The sequence below is a fragment of the Cervus canadensis genome, chromosome 7 (genome assembly GCF_019320065.1).
Source record: "Cervus canadensis isolate Bull #8, Minnesota chromosome 7, ASM1932006v1, whole genome shotgun sequence".
Taxonomy (NCBI): Eukaryota; Metazoa; Chordata; class Mammalia; order Artiodactyla; family Cervidae; genus Cervus; species Cervus canadensis.
In genome coordinates, this window is record NC_057392.1 from 4,710,992 (window position 1) to 4,729,234 (window position 18,243).

Below are 18,243 nucleotides of genomic sequence, written 5' to 3' on the forward strand. Positions count from 1 at the left end.
AAAATAGGCTAAACTCTGAAAGGATATAACATGGAAGAACTGGAGACAATAAATAATAATAATTAATAATAAATAAGGATCACTTGGCCCCTTCTCTTTTTAAGACGGAAACGGGACATGAGTGGAGTAGAGTCTACTTAGATGGCATCACTTCCTGAATTTGAACACGGAGAAAACGGGTACTTGTGGCAGTTTGTCCCAGTCTTCCTTGATCCTCAGACATCTGAGGTACTTATTTAAAATACTCACTGCCGCCTGGTTTTTGATCCTTTAGGTGTCTAGTGGAGCCCAGAAACGTATTTTGATGAAGAGGGACACTACCCTCTTCCACAGTTGTCACCCTCTTTGCGTCCTAGGACCAGGTGGGAAGAGTTACTGGGAAGGCTTGGAAGAACCGAGTCGTTTGAGGCCATATGGTAAACTTAATTATTAATCAGAAGATTAAATGTCCAATGCTTGGAAATCCTAATTAAGGAGGTGGAAGGGGAAATCAAGAGTTAAAAGTTGTCCTTGTCTCAGCAAGGTAAACAGAAAAAGGACAAAGGGAAATATTTTAACTAAAGATAAAGAAGCCATTGAAAAACAGTAGGTTCCAGCCTCTAGAAGAGCTGAATGTTTTTGGATGGACACTGAAAAGGAAAAGTCCTACAAAAGGAAACCAGGGAGGATGGATGATATGATTTCTAAGATCTTTTAGCTTTGACATTTGATGAACTAAACGAAAATGATTATAATATTCCTGATACCAGAGCTTGAATTAGCAGTCCATTTAAGAAATTAGTAGGCCCTCTTTAAATTCGGACATGTGAGGAGAAGGAGAAAGAAATGTTTTTCTCCTTTCAGATTGAAGAATCCAGGGTATTTATGGTTATGGATACCAGGAAAAGGGAGAGCTAGCTAATGGTTTTAAAAGGTGTCCTCCAAGTAAAAATGCTTATCAAAGCCGAGAGAAAAGACTGGATCCTCCAGGCCAAGGAAGGACTGACATAAAAGATTTATTGGCCCATTGGGAGTAGGCTCTGAGGGTGTAGAGTTGGTTTTTTTGGGGGTGGGGGTTATGGTCACTTCAAGGATCCTCTCTGGTTCCTTGGAAAGATTCTGGATAGGTGGTCCTTTGCGTGGGGGGGCGGAATCCTAGAAGTCTTGTTTTTTGACAGCTGCAAAAACATTCCGACTCTGGCTTCCATGCCTGTGATACATAAGAATGTGCATTTCACTTCTTCTGTCTTCATTTATGCTCTAAGGATGCTTGATTTCCATTTTGGAACCACATACACTTAAGGTCATTTTAACCATAACTTTGGAGATCTTATGAACTTTTCTATTTCTCAGCCTTACCAATTATAGTGATACCATGGTCACCCATGTTACAAAGTGTAGTAATGGTGTTGAATTTAATCTTAGCAACTTTGGTGAACATGATTGAGTACGGGTGCAACAGTATAGAACACAGCAGTGTTACGGGGCACATACAGGTAATGCCCAGTAAATAGCTAAACTCTAAATAGAAAGAAAACTTAAAAAAAAAAAGAGTTAACAAATGAGGTCAGAGTGACTGCAGGTTTATTTACCTTCAGTCCCCAATCCTGACATGCATCTTATATATGGATGTGCTATATTTTACTATCTTTACAGATTTGCTATTTCCAGTTGGATATGCTGTCTTTGCAAACTAATGTGTGCTTGATTTATGAAGATGGTGCTGTTGATCTGTGTGGCCTGAATTATTTTTCACATAAAGGTGATAAATATCCCCTGAGCCATCATATTGTTCTCCCTACCCTAGTCTCTCTTCAGTGACATATGTTATTTGCTAGATGACGGGCTAGAATTAGAAATACAGTCTGAAGACTATGGAATCTTCCCTTTTTGCAGATGAACGCACCTCTTCCAGAATTGACCTGTGACTTGACCTCATTAGTACTGTATTTGAAACTGATCTATAGTCCTTTAAAACTGTTATTAACAAATAATTAAAGGGTAGTATGGGAAGGAGGGAAACGCTTGACACTGTCTGAGTCTCCTTATTCTCTGTTGGAAACATTAATCATGAACGAAGTGAAGCATGTGATGAGGCGCATCAGTGGAGCAAACAGTCAGTAAGGTACGCATGAAGGTAGTCAGTAAGCTAGACTTTCATGTAGCGTGGGGAAGGGGAGTAGGGTTCTCGTTAGATGGTAGCCGTCTACCATAGGTAACCTAAAGTAGCCATCTAGGGGGCAAAATTGGGTCATTCATTTCTCACATTAAATAAATTCCAGATGGTCAAGGGTGTAAAATTTAAAATGAAGGTGTTAAAGTAGAAAACATGGGGGATGTTTAATACAGTCTTCAGTATGTAATGAATGACAATTAAATTGAAGAATAGCGTATCTAACTGGAAATACCAAACTTGTGCATGCTAAGTCACTTCACTCTTGTCCGACTATTTTGTGACCGTGTGGACTGTAACCCAACAGTCTCCTCTGTCCATGAGATTTTCCAGGTAAGAATACTGGAGTGGGTTGCCATGCCCTCCCTCCTTCAGGGGATCTTCCTAACTCAGAGATTTAACCCGTATCTCTTATGTGTTCACAGACCTTTTAAATATGACATTAAAGTCATAACAGGAAAGAAGTATAAGATTGACAGCATTCTTTTCAAATGTGAAGAGAAAATCATATATAAAAGCCAAAGACAAGTGTCAAATTGGGAAAAATATTTTCACCAGGTATAACAAAGAATATTCTTACCCTTTAAGTATTTAAAGAGAGTCCACCAATGAATCACCAACAGCCAATAGAAAGATGGTCCTAATTCTCAGGAAGGAAAATTTAGATGACTTTTAAACAAAGCATGTTAGCCTTATTCATAATAATAAAACCAAAATAAAATCAAAATGAGATGCTATTTTTAACCTAAAGATTGACAGAAATAAAGTTTGATAAAACACTGAGTTGGTAAGGTTACGTGGAAATGGATACATTCATACATTTCTGAACAGAGGGTGAATTTGTACAGATATTTGGTACAACTGATGTGTGTAAAGATATATGTAGTCATTGCAGCATTCTTTGTAGTAATAAAAAGATTTTGCTATTAATGTTTGTAACATTAAAAGCTTTCTATTATTAAGGGACTCATGCTGCTAGAGCTATAAAAAGAAATATTATCTAGCTAACAAAGTAAATGTTGAAGCAAAATAACATATGTATGTAAATAGGTGGCAAAAGACATCTAAAATAGATATAGTATTGTTAAGTGGTAAAAAAGCAATGTGCAAACTGATATTTTTTTAACCATATGTGTAAGGGAAAAAGGATGTATATATGCATATATGTTAGTATATGCCTTGAATATTTCTGAAAGGTTATATAGAAACTGGCATCGTAGCTGTCACTAGGGAAGGGGGAATGGATAGGTGGTGATTGGTGATGGGAGGAGATATAGTTTTCACTGAATAATATGTCTGTCTCCTGAATTTGTATCACATGCTTCCATGCAGACATTCATGTATTTGTGCATTTATTCATTCATCTGACATATATTTTTTGACATTTTTTTGGAGTATAGTTACTTTACAGTGTTGTGTTAGTTTTTGCTTACTGTGCAGCAAAGTGAATCAGCTATAAGTATGCATATATCTCCTCTTTTTTGGGTTTCCTTCACATTGAGGCCACCGTGGAGCCGTGAGTAGAGTTCCCTGTGCTGTTATATAGTATGTTCTCACTGTGTGTGCTCTGTCACTGAGTCGTGTCCGACTCTCTTGTGAACGTGTAGACTGTAGCCTGCTAGGCTCCTCTGTCCATGCCAGGGTTTTTCTCGGCAAAAACACTGGAGTGGGTTGCCATTTCCTCCTGTGGGGATCTTCCCGACCCAGGGATCAAACCTGCATCTCCTGTATTTTCTACATTGACAGGTGGATTGTTTGCCACTGAGCCACACCAGTTACCTATTTTATACATAGTCTCAATAGTGTGTATATGTCAATCCCAACCCCTCCATTAATCCCACACCCTCCTTTCCTCCCTTGGTGTCCATACATTTCATTTGTTCTCTACAGCTGTGTCTCTGATGGTCTGTACCAGTTTGTTCAGATTTCACATATATGCGTTAATATGTGATACTTGTTTTTCTGACTTCACTCTGTATGACAGTCTTTAGGTCCATCCACATCTCTACACATGACCCAGTTTTGTTCTTCTTTATGGTTGAGTAGTATTCCATTGTATTTACCTATGTGTGTGTGTGTATATACATACACATATACATACATAGATGTATATGCATACATACACCGCATCTTCTCTATCCATTCCTCTTTTGATGGACATTTAGGTTGTTCCCATGTCCTGGCTATTGTAAATGGTGCTACAGTGAAAATCGGGGTGCATGTGTCTTTGTGACAGATGTGTCGTGTGCTATGGGCCGATAATGATCATACAAACAAGTAAATGTAAATTTGCAGCACAGACAGAGAAGTACTGTGGTGAAAAATGGTGAATGAAGAAGTGCCGGCATGGGGTAATCGGGCATTTCTGACGCACTGACAGCTGAGCAGAGTCTTGAAGGAAACTGGGGAATAAGACACATAGATAGGTATCTAGGGGAAGAAAGTTATCAACAGAGGGAACTTGAGAGACAAAGGCCATGAGGGAGAAAATTGCTGGACATGGTTTGAGGAGCAGCGCACAGTCCTGGGTGAATGCAGAACAACAAAGGGAGAGATAGGGGAGAGATCTGACAGGTGGTGATGTCAGAAGGGAGGGGTCAAGTGACCTTGGGCCCCATTAACCATCTTAAGGACTTACGCTAACTGAGATGCAAAGTCAGCTGGAGAGTTTGGAAGAGAATTACTCTACAAAGCAGGATCCCTCGGCTGTGTGATGACAAATAGAGCAGTGCTGTTCAGTAGGACGACGTAAGTCACATAATTTTAAATTTTCTAGTAGCCAGGTTAAAATGATGAAAAGAAATGGATAAAATTAACCTGAATGATAAATTTTATTTACCCCAGTATCTAGAACATTTATCATTGAACACGTAGTCAACATAATCAAATTTTTAGTGAGATAGATTTTAGTTACTTAGCCTTCGAAATCTGTTATCTTACATTTAAAGCACATTTCAGTTTAGATGTTAAAGTTTCAACAATTGAGGTGAAATGCAGTACTACCAAAATAGTCAGGCTGTTTTTTTTTTTTTAGTCATGCTGTTTTTAATGGCAAAATATTTTCTACTGCTTCAGTTTGTAGATTTGAGTTAATTAAAATTTAAAAAGTTTAGGAATTTGGAGAGGGAAATGGCAACTCACTCCAGTATTCTTACCTGGGAAATCCTGCACACTGGATTTCCCAGGCTTGAGGAGCCTGGCGGACTACAGTCCATGGAGTTGCAAAGGGTATTAGTGATGCTACGGCAGGACTTAGCGACTACGCAACAAGAACAGAAGCTTAGAAATTAGGTCCTCAGTCATGCTAACTCCATTTCAAGTGCTTTATAGCTTCTGTCTAATACTGTATTGGAAAGCTTGGGAGTAAAGTTGTGGGGTTAGGTGGGCCTAATGCAGGACAGGTGGATGAGTCAGGAACACTTCACAATAATTCAAGATAGAAATGGTCACTTGGATCAGACTGATAGCAGCAGAGTGGATGAGAAATGGTTGCATTCAAGATACATTTTATTTTGTTTTATTTATTTTTTAAACTGTGAGTTGATTGAGGGCTTGATATTATTATTTATTTGCCTGCACTGGGTCTTCATTGCCACATGATGTGTGGGATCTGTAGTTACGACTCAGTTGTGGCACGTGGGATCTAGTTCCCTGACCAGGGATGGAACCCAGGCCCCCTGCATTGGGAGTACAGAGTTTTAGCTACTGGACCACCAAGGAAGTCCCACATTTATTTTTTTTGTAAACATTAAATCATTTTCATTGTGGGTATGGGTACAGATATATAGCAAAGAACTAAATGAAAATTCAAAATAAGGACCACCATCATGTATGTAAACCAGCAATGTTCTGACACAACCTCTTTGTACATAGATTGTTTGGGTGGGTTTTTTTTAATTACTTTTTTGGGTACACATTGTTATGTTTTTCATTGTCCATCTGCTTTTTTTTGTTTTTTTTAATCTGTATTTTTCAAAGGTTACTTTCCATGAACAGTTATTGTAAGACACTGGCTATATTTCTCATGTTGAACAATACTTCCTTGAGCCTATCTTACACCCAGTAATTTGTGCTTCCCACTCCCCGACCTCTATATTGTCTGCCCTTCCGCCCAACTGGTAACCACTACTTTGTTTTCTTGTCAGAACACATTTTAAAGATAGGGCCAGTAGGATTTGCTAATGGACTGTATGTAGGATATAAGACAATGTCAGTAGTCATCTCTTCTGGTCTATAAAAAGTTGAAGAATGGAATTGACATTTACTGCGATGAAGAGAGAGATGGGAGAAGGAGTTTTCTGTGTGGGATGGGGAGCAGTCAGAGATTTGGAGTATTGAGTTCAGTTTTGAGTATGTTAAGTTCGAGGTAATGATTAAACATCAAAATGGAGATATGCAAAAGGACAGTTGTATACATGAGTCTAACAGGAGCTGTTGTACCACCTCGTGAGGAAGAGTTGACAGAGAAGAGTCAGAGGACTGATAGAAAGGGCTCTCGAATGTTTCTAGCGAGGAGGATCCAGCAACCAGGAGTGAGGAGAAGCCAGTGGTTCGGAGGAGAGCCCAGAGAGAATGGAGCTTTGGATGCCAAGTGGAGAGTGTTTGAGAGGAAGATGTGATTTTGAAAAGCATCAGATATGGCTGATAGATTAAGGTTAAGTTGAAAACTGAGAATTGACCATTGGATTTAGCAACATGGAGATGATCTTGGTAACAACTAGTTCAGTGAAGTTTGGGAGTGGCCACGGGAGTGGGTTAAAGAAAACAGAGTGGAGAAGTAGAGAGAGCAGATGTTGACAGATTTTGTGAGTTTTGTTGTTGTGAAGGGCAACAGAAACGAATTGGTAGCTGGAGAGCTGTGTACGTAGTTAAGGAAACTTAACTATGTTTTTGTGTTCTGTTTTTAAGATGAAAGAAAAAAATGCGTGTTCATATGCTGATAAGAATGATCCAGCAGAAGGGGGTAGATTGTGATGATGCAAGAGGTTTTCAAAAGAGAGTAGCTGAAAGAATGTAGTTTAGACAAATCCATGAACTACCTGTTTAAAAAATAAATTTGTAAAGTAGGTAACAGAAGAGAACACGCAAGAGGATTTTTAATCTGTAATTAGCTTCTTAGCAATAAGTAAATAAATTGCCTAGGGCACTTTTTTCCAATTTTTAAAAATTAAGATGCAATTTACATGCAGTAGAATTAACCCTTTTTAGGCTAGAGTTCTACGAGTTTGACAAACACATATGTACACCACCACATTTTTAAACTTTTCTTTAGGGCTGTAGGTTTAGCTTGTCCTGTGAAGTTTGGACCCTGTATAACAGTTTCTGATTTGAAATATTTATAAACCCATAAAATAAGCATATTTGTTCCTATAATAAGTTCCTAATATGGTTCTTCTAGGAGGATGTGATAGGCTTGGATGGAGGTTTTCCCCAAAGCTAGTTCAAGGCCAAAAATTTTTTCCCCAGAAGATAAAATATAACTTGTACTGACATCATATGTGCTTAGTCACTTCAGTCATGTCTGACTCTTTGCAACCCCGTGGACTGTAGCCCACAGGCTCCTCTATCCATGGGGATTCTCTAGGCAAGAATACCGGGGTGGGTTGCCATGCCCGTTTCCAGGGGAATCTTCTGACCCACGCCTCTTATGTCTCTTGCATTGGCAGGAGGATTCTTTACCACTAGCGCTATTTGGGAAGTCCACTGACATCATAACAAACCACAATTATTTGAATTTTTCATTTTAATTGGACATATTAAAGGTGATTAAATATAACTATAACTGTGCCCCTGCCCGCCCCCCAAGAATTACGACTGAAAGAACTCTTTGGTGTCTGGACAATTCTAATGGAAAACAGAAGGATTCCAGTTATTCAAGAAATTAAGATAAAATTTGAGGCAAAATTTTGTGCCTTTGCCAAGATTTGGCATAAGTTTTAGCTCTTTTTCAAGCCCCTTTCCTAGGTGATTGATCTCATTTTAGTTAATTCAGGGAATTGCCAGGATCAAAATCCAGGCAGGTCTTTAAATTTTTGTTTTTAATAAATACATCATGTGCCAGACATTGGCTTCGGGACAGTGTCAGGACCCTGTTGCCAGGCAGCTGTGAATTAAGGCCAAGTAGTTATGAAAAATTATGTAGACGTGGTTTGGTTTACTCCTAATGGAGCTGACATTTCAGGAGGCTGGATGTTTGTAACCTATTTAAATGTCTTTTGAATCCAAAAAATTATATTTCTGCTGCTGAGCCTAGTTGATTTTATGAAACTAAATTATGTCTAAATACATTTCTTTTATTTCTAGATATTACAATTGTGAAATCCCAGTAGAGTCCCTTTAACTGCTCCTGAAACAGATTTCATTTTTACTAATTATAAAACAGAGATGCTTCATTTGTGGATCTTCACCTTGTATGAACAGTACCAGCTGACTCCCTGGCGTTCGCTCTCTCTCTGTGGTTTTTTTTTTTTTTTTTTTGGTTCAGAGTAGCAATAGGTTTTTACATTATAAAACAAGTGCATGCATGTTCATAAAACTTTTTAATAATAATAAAGTATAAAACAAAGGAAAACATTTTTCTTCACCCAGAAAGTGAAAGTGAAGTCGCTCAGTCGTGTCCGACTCTTTGCAACCCCATGGACTGTAGCCTACCAGGCTCCTCCTTCCATGGGATTCTCCAGGCAAGAGTACTGGAGTGGGTTGCCATTTCCTTCTCCAACTCACCCAGAGGTAACCTCTATTAAGTTTGTTATCTTGCCAGACTCTTTCTGCATCTGTAAACTTACGTGTATATGTAGATTGTTTTTTTTTTAATTGAAGGATAGTTGCTTTACAGAATTTACAGATTTACAAATTTACAAATTTAATTTACAGATAGTTGCTTTTGTTGTTTTCTGTCAGACCTCACCATGGATCAACCATAGGTATACATATCCCCTTCCCTTTGAAGCTCCCTCCCATCTCCCTCCCCATCCCACCCCTCTAGGTTGATACAGAGCCCCTGTTTGAGTTTCCTGAGCGGTACAGCAAATTCCTGTTGGCTATCTGTTTTACATATGGTAATGCAAGTTTCCATGTTACTCTTTCCATACATCTCACCCTCTCCTCCCCTCTCCCCATGTCCATAAATCTATTCTCTATGTCTGTTTCTCCATTGCTGCCCTGTAAATAAATCCTTCAGTACCATTTTTCTAGATTCCGTATATATGCATTAGACTACGATATTTCTCTTTCTCTTTCTGACTTACTTCACTCTGTATAATAGGCTCTAGGTTCAACCACCTCATCAGAACTGACTCAAATGGATTCCTTTTTATGGCTGAGTGATATTCTATTGTGTATATGTACCACTAATTCTTTATCCATTCATCTGTCGATGGACATCTAGGTTGCTTCCATGTTCTAGCTATTGTAAATAGTGCTGCAGTGAACAATGGGATACATGTGTTTTTTTCAGTTTTGGTTTCCTCAGGGTATATGCCTAGGAGTGGATTGCTGGGTCATATGGTGGTTTTATTCCTAGTTTTCTAAGGAATCTCCATACCGTCTTCCACAGTGGCTCTATCAATTTACATTCCCACCAACAGGGCAAGAGCATTCCTATTTCTCCACATCCTCCCCAGCATTTATTGTTTGTAGACTTTTTGATGATGGCCATTCTGACTGGTGTGAGGTGATATCTCATTGTAGTTTTGATTTGCATTTCTGTAATAATGAGCGGTGTTGAGCATCTTTTCATGTGTTTGTTAGCCATCTGTATGTCTTCCTTGGAGAAATGTCTGTTTAGGTCTTTTTCCCACTTTTTGATTGGGTTGTTTGTTCTTCTGGTATTGAGTTGTATAAGCTGCTTGTATATTTTGGAAATTAATCCTTTGTCAATTGTTTCATTTTTGTTTATTTTCTCCCATTCTGAGGGTTGTCTTCACCTTGCTTATAGTTTCCTTTGCTGTGCAAAAGCTTTTAGGTTTAATCAGATCCCACTTGTTTACTTCTGTTTTTATTTCCATTACTCTAGGAGGTAGATTGTAGAGGGTCTTGCTTTGATTTATGTCATGAAGTGTTCTGCCTATGTTTTCCTCTAAGAGTTTTATAGTTTCTGGTCTTACATTTAGGTCTTTAATCCATTTTGAGTTTATTTTTATGTATGGTATTAGGAAGTGTTCTAATTTGATTCTTTTGCGTGTAGCTGTCCAGTTTTCCCAGCACCATTTATTGAAGAGGCTGTCTTTGCCCCATTGTATATTCTTGCCTCCTTTGTCAAAAATAAGGTACCCATAGGTGCATGGGTTTATTTCTGGGCTTTCTATCTTGTTCTATTGGTCTCTATTTCTGTTTTTATACCAGTATCATACCATCTTGATGACTGTAGCTTTGTAGTATAATCTGAAGTCAGAAAGTTCTTGATGACTGTAGCTTTGTAGTATAATCTGAAGTCAGAAAGTTTGATTGCTCCAGCTCCATTCTTTCTTAAGACTGCTTTGGCTATTCAGGGTCTTTTGTGTTTCCATATGAATTGTGAAAATTTGTTTTTAGTCCTGTGAAAAATGCCATTGGTAATTTGATAGGATAGCATTGAATCCATAGATTGCTGATATATATATATATATACTGATATATAAAATCCATAATTATTGATATATATGTTCCTGTTGTCATTTTCTTAATTGTTTGGGGTTTGATTTGTAGATCTTTTTCTTCTCTTGTGTTTCTTGACTATGTAAGTCCCTTTAACATTTGTTGTAAAGCTGGTTTGGTGATACTGAATTCTCTTAACTTTGGCTTGTCTGAAAAGCTTTTGATGTCTCCATCAATGAGATCCTTGCCAGGTAGAGTAATCTTGGTTGTAGATTTTTCCCTTTCAGTACTTTAAATATATCCTGCCATTCCCTTCTGGCCTGCGGAGTTTCTGCTGAAAGATCAGCTATTAAACGTATGGGGTTTCCCCTGTTTGTTACTTTTTGCTTTTCCCTTGCAGCTTTTAATATTCTTTCTTTGTGTTTAATCTTTGTTAGTTTGATTAGTATGTGTCTTGGCGTGTTTCTCCTTGGGTTTATCCTGTATGGGACTCTTTGCACTTCTTGGACTTGATTGACTCTTTCCTTTTCCATGTTGGGGAAATTTTCAACTATAATCTCTTCAAAAATTTTCTCATACCCTTTCTTTTTCTCTCTTCTTCTGGGACCCCTATAATTCGAATTTGGTGCATTTGCTATTGTCCCAGAGGTCTCTGAGACTATTCTCAGTTCTTTTCATTTTACTTTATTCTGCTCTTCAGAAGTTATTTCCACCATTTTATCTTCCACGTCACTGGTTTGTTCTTCTGCTTCTGATATTCTGCTATTGATGCCTTCTAGAGTATTTTTAATTCCGGTTAATTGTGTTGTTTGTATATTTATTCTTTACTTCTTCTAGGTCTTTGTTAACTGATTTCTGCATTTTCTCCATTGTTTTCAAGGTTTTTGATCATCTGTACTATCGTTATTCTGAATTCTTTTTCAGGTAGTTTTTCTATTTCCTCTTCATTTATTTGGATTTCTGTGTTTATAGTTTGTTCCTTCATGTGTGCGGTATTTCTCTGCCTTTTCATTATTTTTTTTTTAAGCTTACTGTGTTTGAGGTCTCCTTTCCCCAGGCTTCAAGGTTGAATCCTTTCTCCCTTTTGTTTTCTGTCCCCCCTAAGATTGGTGGAGTGGTTTGTGTAAGCTTCATATAGGGTAAGATTTATGCTAAGTTTTTTTGTTTGTTTGTTTTTCCTCTGATGGGCAAGACTGAGTGAGGTGGTAATCCTGTCTGATGACTGGGTTTTTTTTTTTTGTTTTGTTCGTTGTTTGAATGTACAGGGTGCTACTGGTGGTTGGGTGATGCCAGGTCTTTTATTCAAGTGGTTTCCTCTGTAGGAGTTCTCACTATCTGATACTCCCTAGGGTGAGTTCTCTGGTTGTCCGTAATCTTAGAGTCAGTGCCCCCACTCCAAAGGCTCATGGCTTGATCTCTGGTTGGGAACGAAGATTCCACAAGTGGTTTGTTATGGCATTCAGTTCAGTCACTCAGTTGTGTCCAACTCTTTGCGACCCCGTGAACCTCCCTGTCCATCACCAACTCCCGGAATACACCCAAACCCATGTCCTTTGAGTTGGTGATGCCATCCAACCATCTCATCCTCTGTCGTCCCCTTCTCCTCCTGCCCTCAATCTTTCCCAGCATCAGGGTCTTTTCAAATGAGTCAGCTCTTCACATCAGGTGGCCAAAGTATTGGAGTTTCAGCTTCACCATCAGTCCTTCCAGTGAACACCCAGGACTGATCTCCGTTAGGATGGACTGGTTGGATCTCCTTGCAGTCCAAGGGACTCTCAAGAGTCTTCTCCAACACCACAGTTCAAAAGCATCAATTCTTCTCAGCTCTGCTCTCTTTATAGTCCAACTCTCTCATCCATACATGACCACTGGAAAAACCATAGCCTTGACTAGACGGACATTTGTTGGCAAAGTAATGTCTCTGCTTTTAAATATGCTGTCTAGGTTAGTCATAGCTTTTCTTCCAAGGAGTAAGCGTCTTTTAATTTCATGGCTGCAGTCACCATCAGCAGTGATTTTGGAGCCCCAAAAATAAAGTCCATCACTGTTTCCACTGTTTCCGCATCTATTTGCCATGAAGTGATGGTACCGGATGCCATGATCTTAGTTTTCTGAATGTTAAGCTTTAAGCCAACATTCTCTTTCACTTTCATCAAGAGGCTTTTTAGTTCGTCTTCACATTCTGCCATAAGGGTGGTGTCATCTGCATATCTGAGGTTATTGATATTTCTCCCGGCAATCTTGATTACAGCTTGTGCTTCCTCCAGCCCAGCGTTTCTCATGATGTACTCTGCATATAAGTTAAATAAGCAGGGTGACAATATACAGCCTTGACATACTCCTTTTCCTATTTGGAACCAGTTTGTTGTTCCATGTTCAGTTCTAACTGTTGCTTCCTGACCTGCATACAGATTTCTCAAGAGGCAGGTCAGGTGGTCTGGTATTCCCATCTCTTTCAGAATTTTCCAGTTTATTGTAACCCACACAGTCAAAGGCTTTGGCATAGTCAATAAAGCAGAAATAGATGTTTTTCTGGAACTCTCTTGCGTTTTCAATGATCCAGCGGATGTTGGCGATTTGATCTCTGGTTTCTCTGCCTTTTCTAAAACCAGCTTGAACATCTGGAAGTTCACAGTTCATGTATTACTGAAGCCAGGCTTGGAGAATTTTAAGCATTACTTTACTAGCATGTGAGATGCTAGTAAACACCTTAGTTCAAAAGCATCAATTCTTTCACTTAAGTTTTCTAAATTCTGTTAATCTGCCCTTTCTCCATTCATTTGAAATGCTAGTTTTACCACATATAAAATTTCTGCATATAAATGAAGCAAATTTGGGACTTCAATTTCTGTTTCGTCAGTTTTTTTGTCTGCATCTTAGCCAATGTCACATGAATTCAATCCCGTTAGCTATCTAATAATTGTGAAATCTGGGGGTCTAAAGTTCCTCTCTTTCCCCATTATTCCTTTATTTTTTTCAAAATTTTCTCAGCTGTTCTCTGTATTTACTTTTCCAGATACTCTTTAGAATCAAATTTATTTGTTTCCTGCTAAATTCTTTGATATGAACTGGCATAACAGATCTGGCTTTAATATTTTTCTTTTTGTTTTCGACCTAAGTTTTATATTCTTAATTTTCCTTTACTGTTAAGTTTCAAATTGAGGTCAATTTATTCCCTAGCATTCATCATCTTTTTGTTGATATGTTTCTTGCTTCACTGTTATTTGCATATTTTTTACTTTTTTGCTCCTCACCCAGTGTATCAGAGATGATCTCATCTTAAACATTCAGCAGCCCTAAGATTATTATAAAAAAAAAAAAGTCATCTGAGAGTCAGACAGTTTCAGGGCTGGATTCATCTTTATATGGATTCATGATATGTCCCTCTCCTGCCCAGGACTGAGTGCATGGCACATGTCTGTCAGTTACAGTTCTTCCGCCTAGAATCACAGATTAGTGCTGCTCTCCAGTTAGGTGAATTTTTAAGCAGGTGAATAACCACATTTGGGGAGTTTTGATGATAACCTCAATCTTTAGCAACAGATAAGATATGCATATTACACGAAAGATCAGTTGAGCAGTTGGAGAGTAAGGACACTTTGATTATACCAATTGCTCAGTCATGTTTTAAAAACAATAAACAAAGGACCGGGTGTGTAAGTTTATTTCACCTGTTAAAAAGTAACAAAAAATACAGTTTAGGCTACATTACGGGAAGTATGGCATCCAGATTAGAAAAGGTAATAGCTCCTATCTGTACAAGTCAAACAGTTTTTATTGTTTCATGCATCTCTTTTATGCCAGGAATTAAACCAGGCACTTGAATACACAGCTGACACCACAATCTCCTTTACAGTAGAATTTCAAGTAAATCATAGATTTTATGAAAACCCAGAAGAAGAGTGTAGAGGCTCGAGACACAGAACAGAAGCTCTAGAGCCTGTAGGACCTTGTATAAATTATTTAACCTCACTCTGTCTTAATTTCTTCATGGGTAAAATGGAGTCAGTAAAAATATACTTCACACTTTTGTCTTAAGCAGTAATGAGATGATGTATATGTGGAAAGCCTCTAGAACACACTTTGGCACATAGTCATGGCTCAGAAAATAGCATGGAGTGCTATTTTGAAACACTGAAAGGTAGGAATTGTCTCAGCAGAAAGAGACTTCCCACCAGAAGGAATTGTGTGCCCCAGAGCTGGAGTGGTTGACCTGGGTGGGGCCTTTCTGGGACTGCAGGGAATTTAATCTGATTGGAGTGGAAGGTGCATGTGGAAGGAGTAGTTAAGCACGAAGCTTCCCAGGGAGGCCGAGATCTCCAGGCGGGAGCTTTTGTGCCAATGTTAAGGAGTGTGAAAGGCATTTAGAAAACGTTGTGGAACCTCAGAAATGCCTTAAATAGGGAGTGTCCACAACAGTTTCATCAGTGGAAAGACTGGTTCTTCACGGATGTGCAGATACGCCAGGAAAGCCATTTGAGGTAGGATATCCAGTCGGGGAAGTGGTGCTCAACCCTGGCTTCACCTAGGAGCTTCCTGGAGAACTTTAACAGTCTGATGCCCAGGTTGACTCCAATTATATCAGCAGCCTGGGGGTGAGACCCAGACATTGGCGGTTTTTTATTGCTTCCCAGATAATTCCATTGCACAGCCAGGGCTGTGAACCTCTGTATCAGAGAAGTAACTGCATTCAAATGAGATTTGATAAAGTTCCAAATTAAACAAATGCCGGCAACATAAAGGAGCCAGGGTAAGAAGATATCAGGTAGGATGTGGTGGTTGGTTGAATGAGGAGGGGGTTGATGGTTTCTGGTTTGGGTAGCTGGTGTGTGATAATCTATACCAAGAAGGAGAAGCAGATTTGGGTACTGGTCCTTGCTGAGTGGGCATGAGAAGGGTAAGGAATTTGATTTTTTTCAAGCTTTTTATTTTTGTATTGGAGTACAGCCGATTAACAATGTTGTGATAGTTTCAGGTGGACAGCAGGGGGACTCGGCCGTACATGTACATTTATCTATTCTCCCCCAAACTCCTCTCCCCTCCAGGCTGCCACATAACACTGAGCAGCGTCCCGTGCATGGAACAGTAGGACCTTGTTGGCTGTCCATTTTAAATGTAGCAGTGTGTACACATCCATCTTCAACTCCCTAGGTACCCCTTCCCCCCGTCCTCCCCCCAACCCCCCAAACCCTGCAACCGTAAGTTTGTTCTCTGGGTCTGTGACTCTGGTTTGTAAATCAGTTCATTTGTATTGTTTCTTTTGAGATTCTGCATAGAAGAGATGTCATATGATTAAAGAATTTGATTTTGAAATGTAGAATTTGAAGGAAATGATATAAGAAACTGAGGGGAAGGAGCCAGTAATATACTTGAAAACTCAGAAGACAGAGGAAATGATTGATGCGAGAGTTCCCTGAGAAGACAGGAAGTAGAGAGCAGACATGAAAGAAGTAATTTATATGAGAATCTTCCTCTCTGAGAGAAATAAGTAAAAAAATTTGAGGGTGCAAGTAAGCTCACAGGCTGAGGAAGAGGAGCCGTAATGCAGGCTCATGGCCTGAGCTCCTTACTGCAGGAGATCTGCTGAGAACTAGGAGATAAGAGCAGGGCTTCAGGAGTTGGGCAGGCTTTGTAGGAGCTAACAAAGGGCCGTCTGAGGATGGTGTCTTTCTGGTCCTACTCTTAAATGTTGATTTTTTTTCCCCAGAGTTTCAGTGTTGACCCTCTTTCACACACTTCCTATGTGATCTCATTTGTTATGTTGGATCCCACTGTTATCTTCTGAGAGAAATATTGATAAACTGAAGTTTGTCCAGAAAAGTTATGTATTAATAGTTGACACATTCAGAAAATTATTGGTCGGCTTTTCCTTTGGAGGGATAGCATTTTGCTACCTTAATTTGAAATTTAGTTTGTTGAGATCACTTGAAGACACTGTAAAGATCCCAGTAGTTTCCACCATCAGTAACTTGGTAGCAGTATATTTGTTTTTCCAGTATAACAAAAATTTCAAAAAGTGGCTAGCTCAACATTTTGAAACGATGTTAACTTTTAATATTAAAATTTTGTTTTATACTATAAAAAATTTTAATAGATATTTATTTTATCTCATGTCATCTTTTTGTTGTTGTGTTCTGTCATTTATAGTCAAGATCTAACTGGGATTCTCAACTGTGATATAAACTGTGATTTACATTATGTACTTGTAAATATTTTTTCCTTTAGAAAACCAGCTGAAGGTTTAGTAGTTATCAGATAGACTGAACTGTGTATTTTGCGAATTTATTTTGCTAATTCTCAATACAACAAAGCAGTAGTGTGGCTTTTCTGCGTGCCTTCTTGTTCATAACTTGATAAATTACTTAAGCACAAATGTGGGCTTCTCAGCTGGATTGGTGGTAAAGAATCCGCCTGCCAGTGCGGGAGACACAGGTTCAGTCCCTGGGTTGGGAAGATCCGCTGGAGAAGGAAATGACAATCCACTCCAGTATTGCCTGAAAAATCCCGTAGACAGAGCAACCTGGTGGGCTGCAGTCCATGGGGTAGCAAAAGAGTGAGAAACGACTTAGCAACTAAACAACAATAAAGCACAGATGTATAGCCTGATAGAAGGTGACCTTGACATTGCAGAACATTAACCTAGTGCTCTAATATCATTTCAGGTAACGTTTCATTTGTTGCATTTCCAGTTTCCAGCACCAACTCACCAACAAAGATTTTACCAAAAACCTTAGGACCAATAAATGTGAATGTTGGACCCCAAATGGTAAGAAAATCATCATATTTTAGGATTTGAAACTTTGCTTAGTTTATCCTAATTTAAAGGATAGTACTAGATACTTGGTGAAATACTCCAGTGAATACCTTATCTCAGTCACTTAATTTTTAAAGTTTTATTTTTAGCTGAGTCTAACTGGTTAGTCTTAAGAAAAAGACATTGTGCTTATCAGTGTTTAATTTTCATGTATTTTTAAATCTGGATTCTGAATGTGTTATATTAAGTTTTTTGCCCCTCTGCGAGGCTTCTCTTGTTTTCAGTTGATTTGAAATCTGTTATGTCTTATGTTCTTCTCCTTTTTCTTTTAAAATAACCTTTACTGCATTAAACTATATACTGTAATATAAACTGATTATGACCCAACAGTTAATCTGTATCTGGAGTTACTCATTTGAAAAACTCTTTGATGAAAGGACATTTAGGAAGAAACAACTCACCAACTCATGTCAATCTTTAGCAGTAGAAATAGTGAATTTAAATGGAAAATATTTAACCATTTCTCTGAAGGTATTCCATTAATTATGCTAGAGCTTAAAGTAGACAGTGCTTTTAAGACAGCCTTATTTATAAACAGTCACATCCAACTAATGTATTAATAAAAACTATACCTAATTTAAATGGCCTCACCCACCATTAGCAAAAGTACGTAAACATTTGAACAATAATTCTTCCTTGTCAGTACTTACATCTTCTTATCTCTAGAGCCATAAGCATAAATTTTGTTCATAATATATGGTAC

At 38.5% G+C, this 18,243-nt stretch overlaps 1 protein-coding gene across 8 annotated transcripts in view; it reads left to right on the forward strand.

The window, feature by feature from the left end:
- The window catches only part of TFDP2 (transcription factor Dp-2), a 192,638-nt gene that overhangs the window by 122,902 nt on the left and 51,493 nt on the right, over positions 1-18,243 (forward strand). For 6 of the 8 annotated variants that reach the window (XM_043474217.1, XM_043474216.1, XM_043474220.1 and 3 more), the window contains one exon: positions 17,389-17,492. In XM_043474217.1, the coding sequence (XP_043330152.1) occupies positions 17,389-17,492 (104 nt within the window). Of the gene's footprint in view, positions 1-126; positions 229-1,635; positions 1,742-17,388; positions 17,493-18,243 lie in introns of those variants that run through there. The other 2 variants (XM_043474215.1, XM_043474218.1) reach the window with 2 other exon arrangements.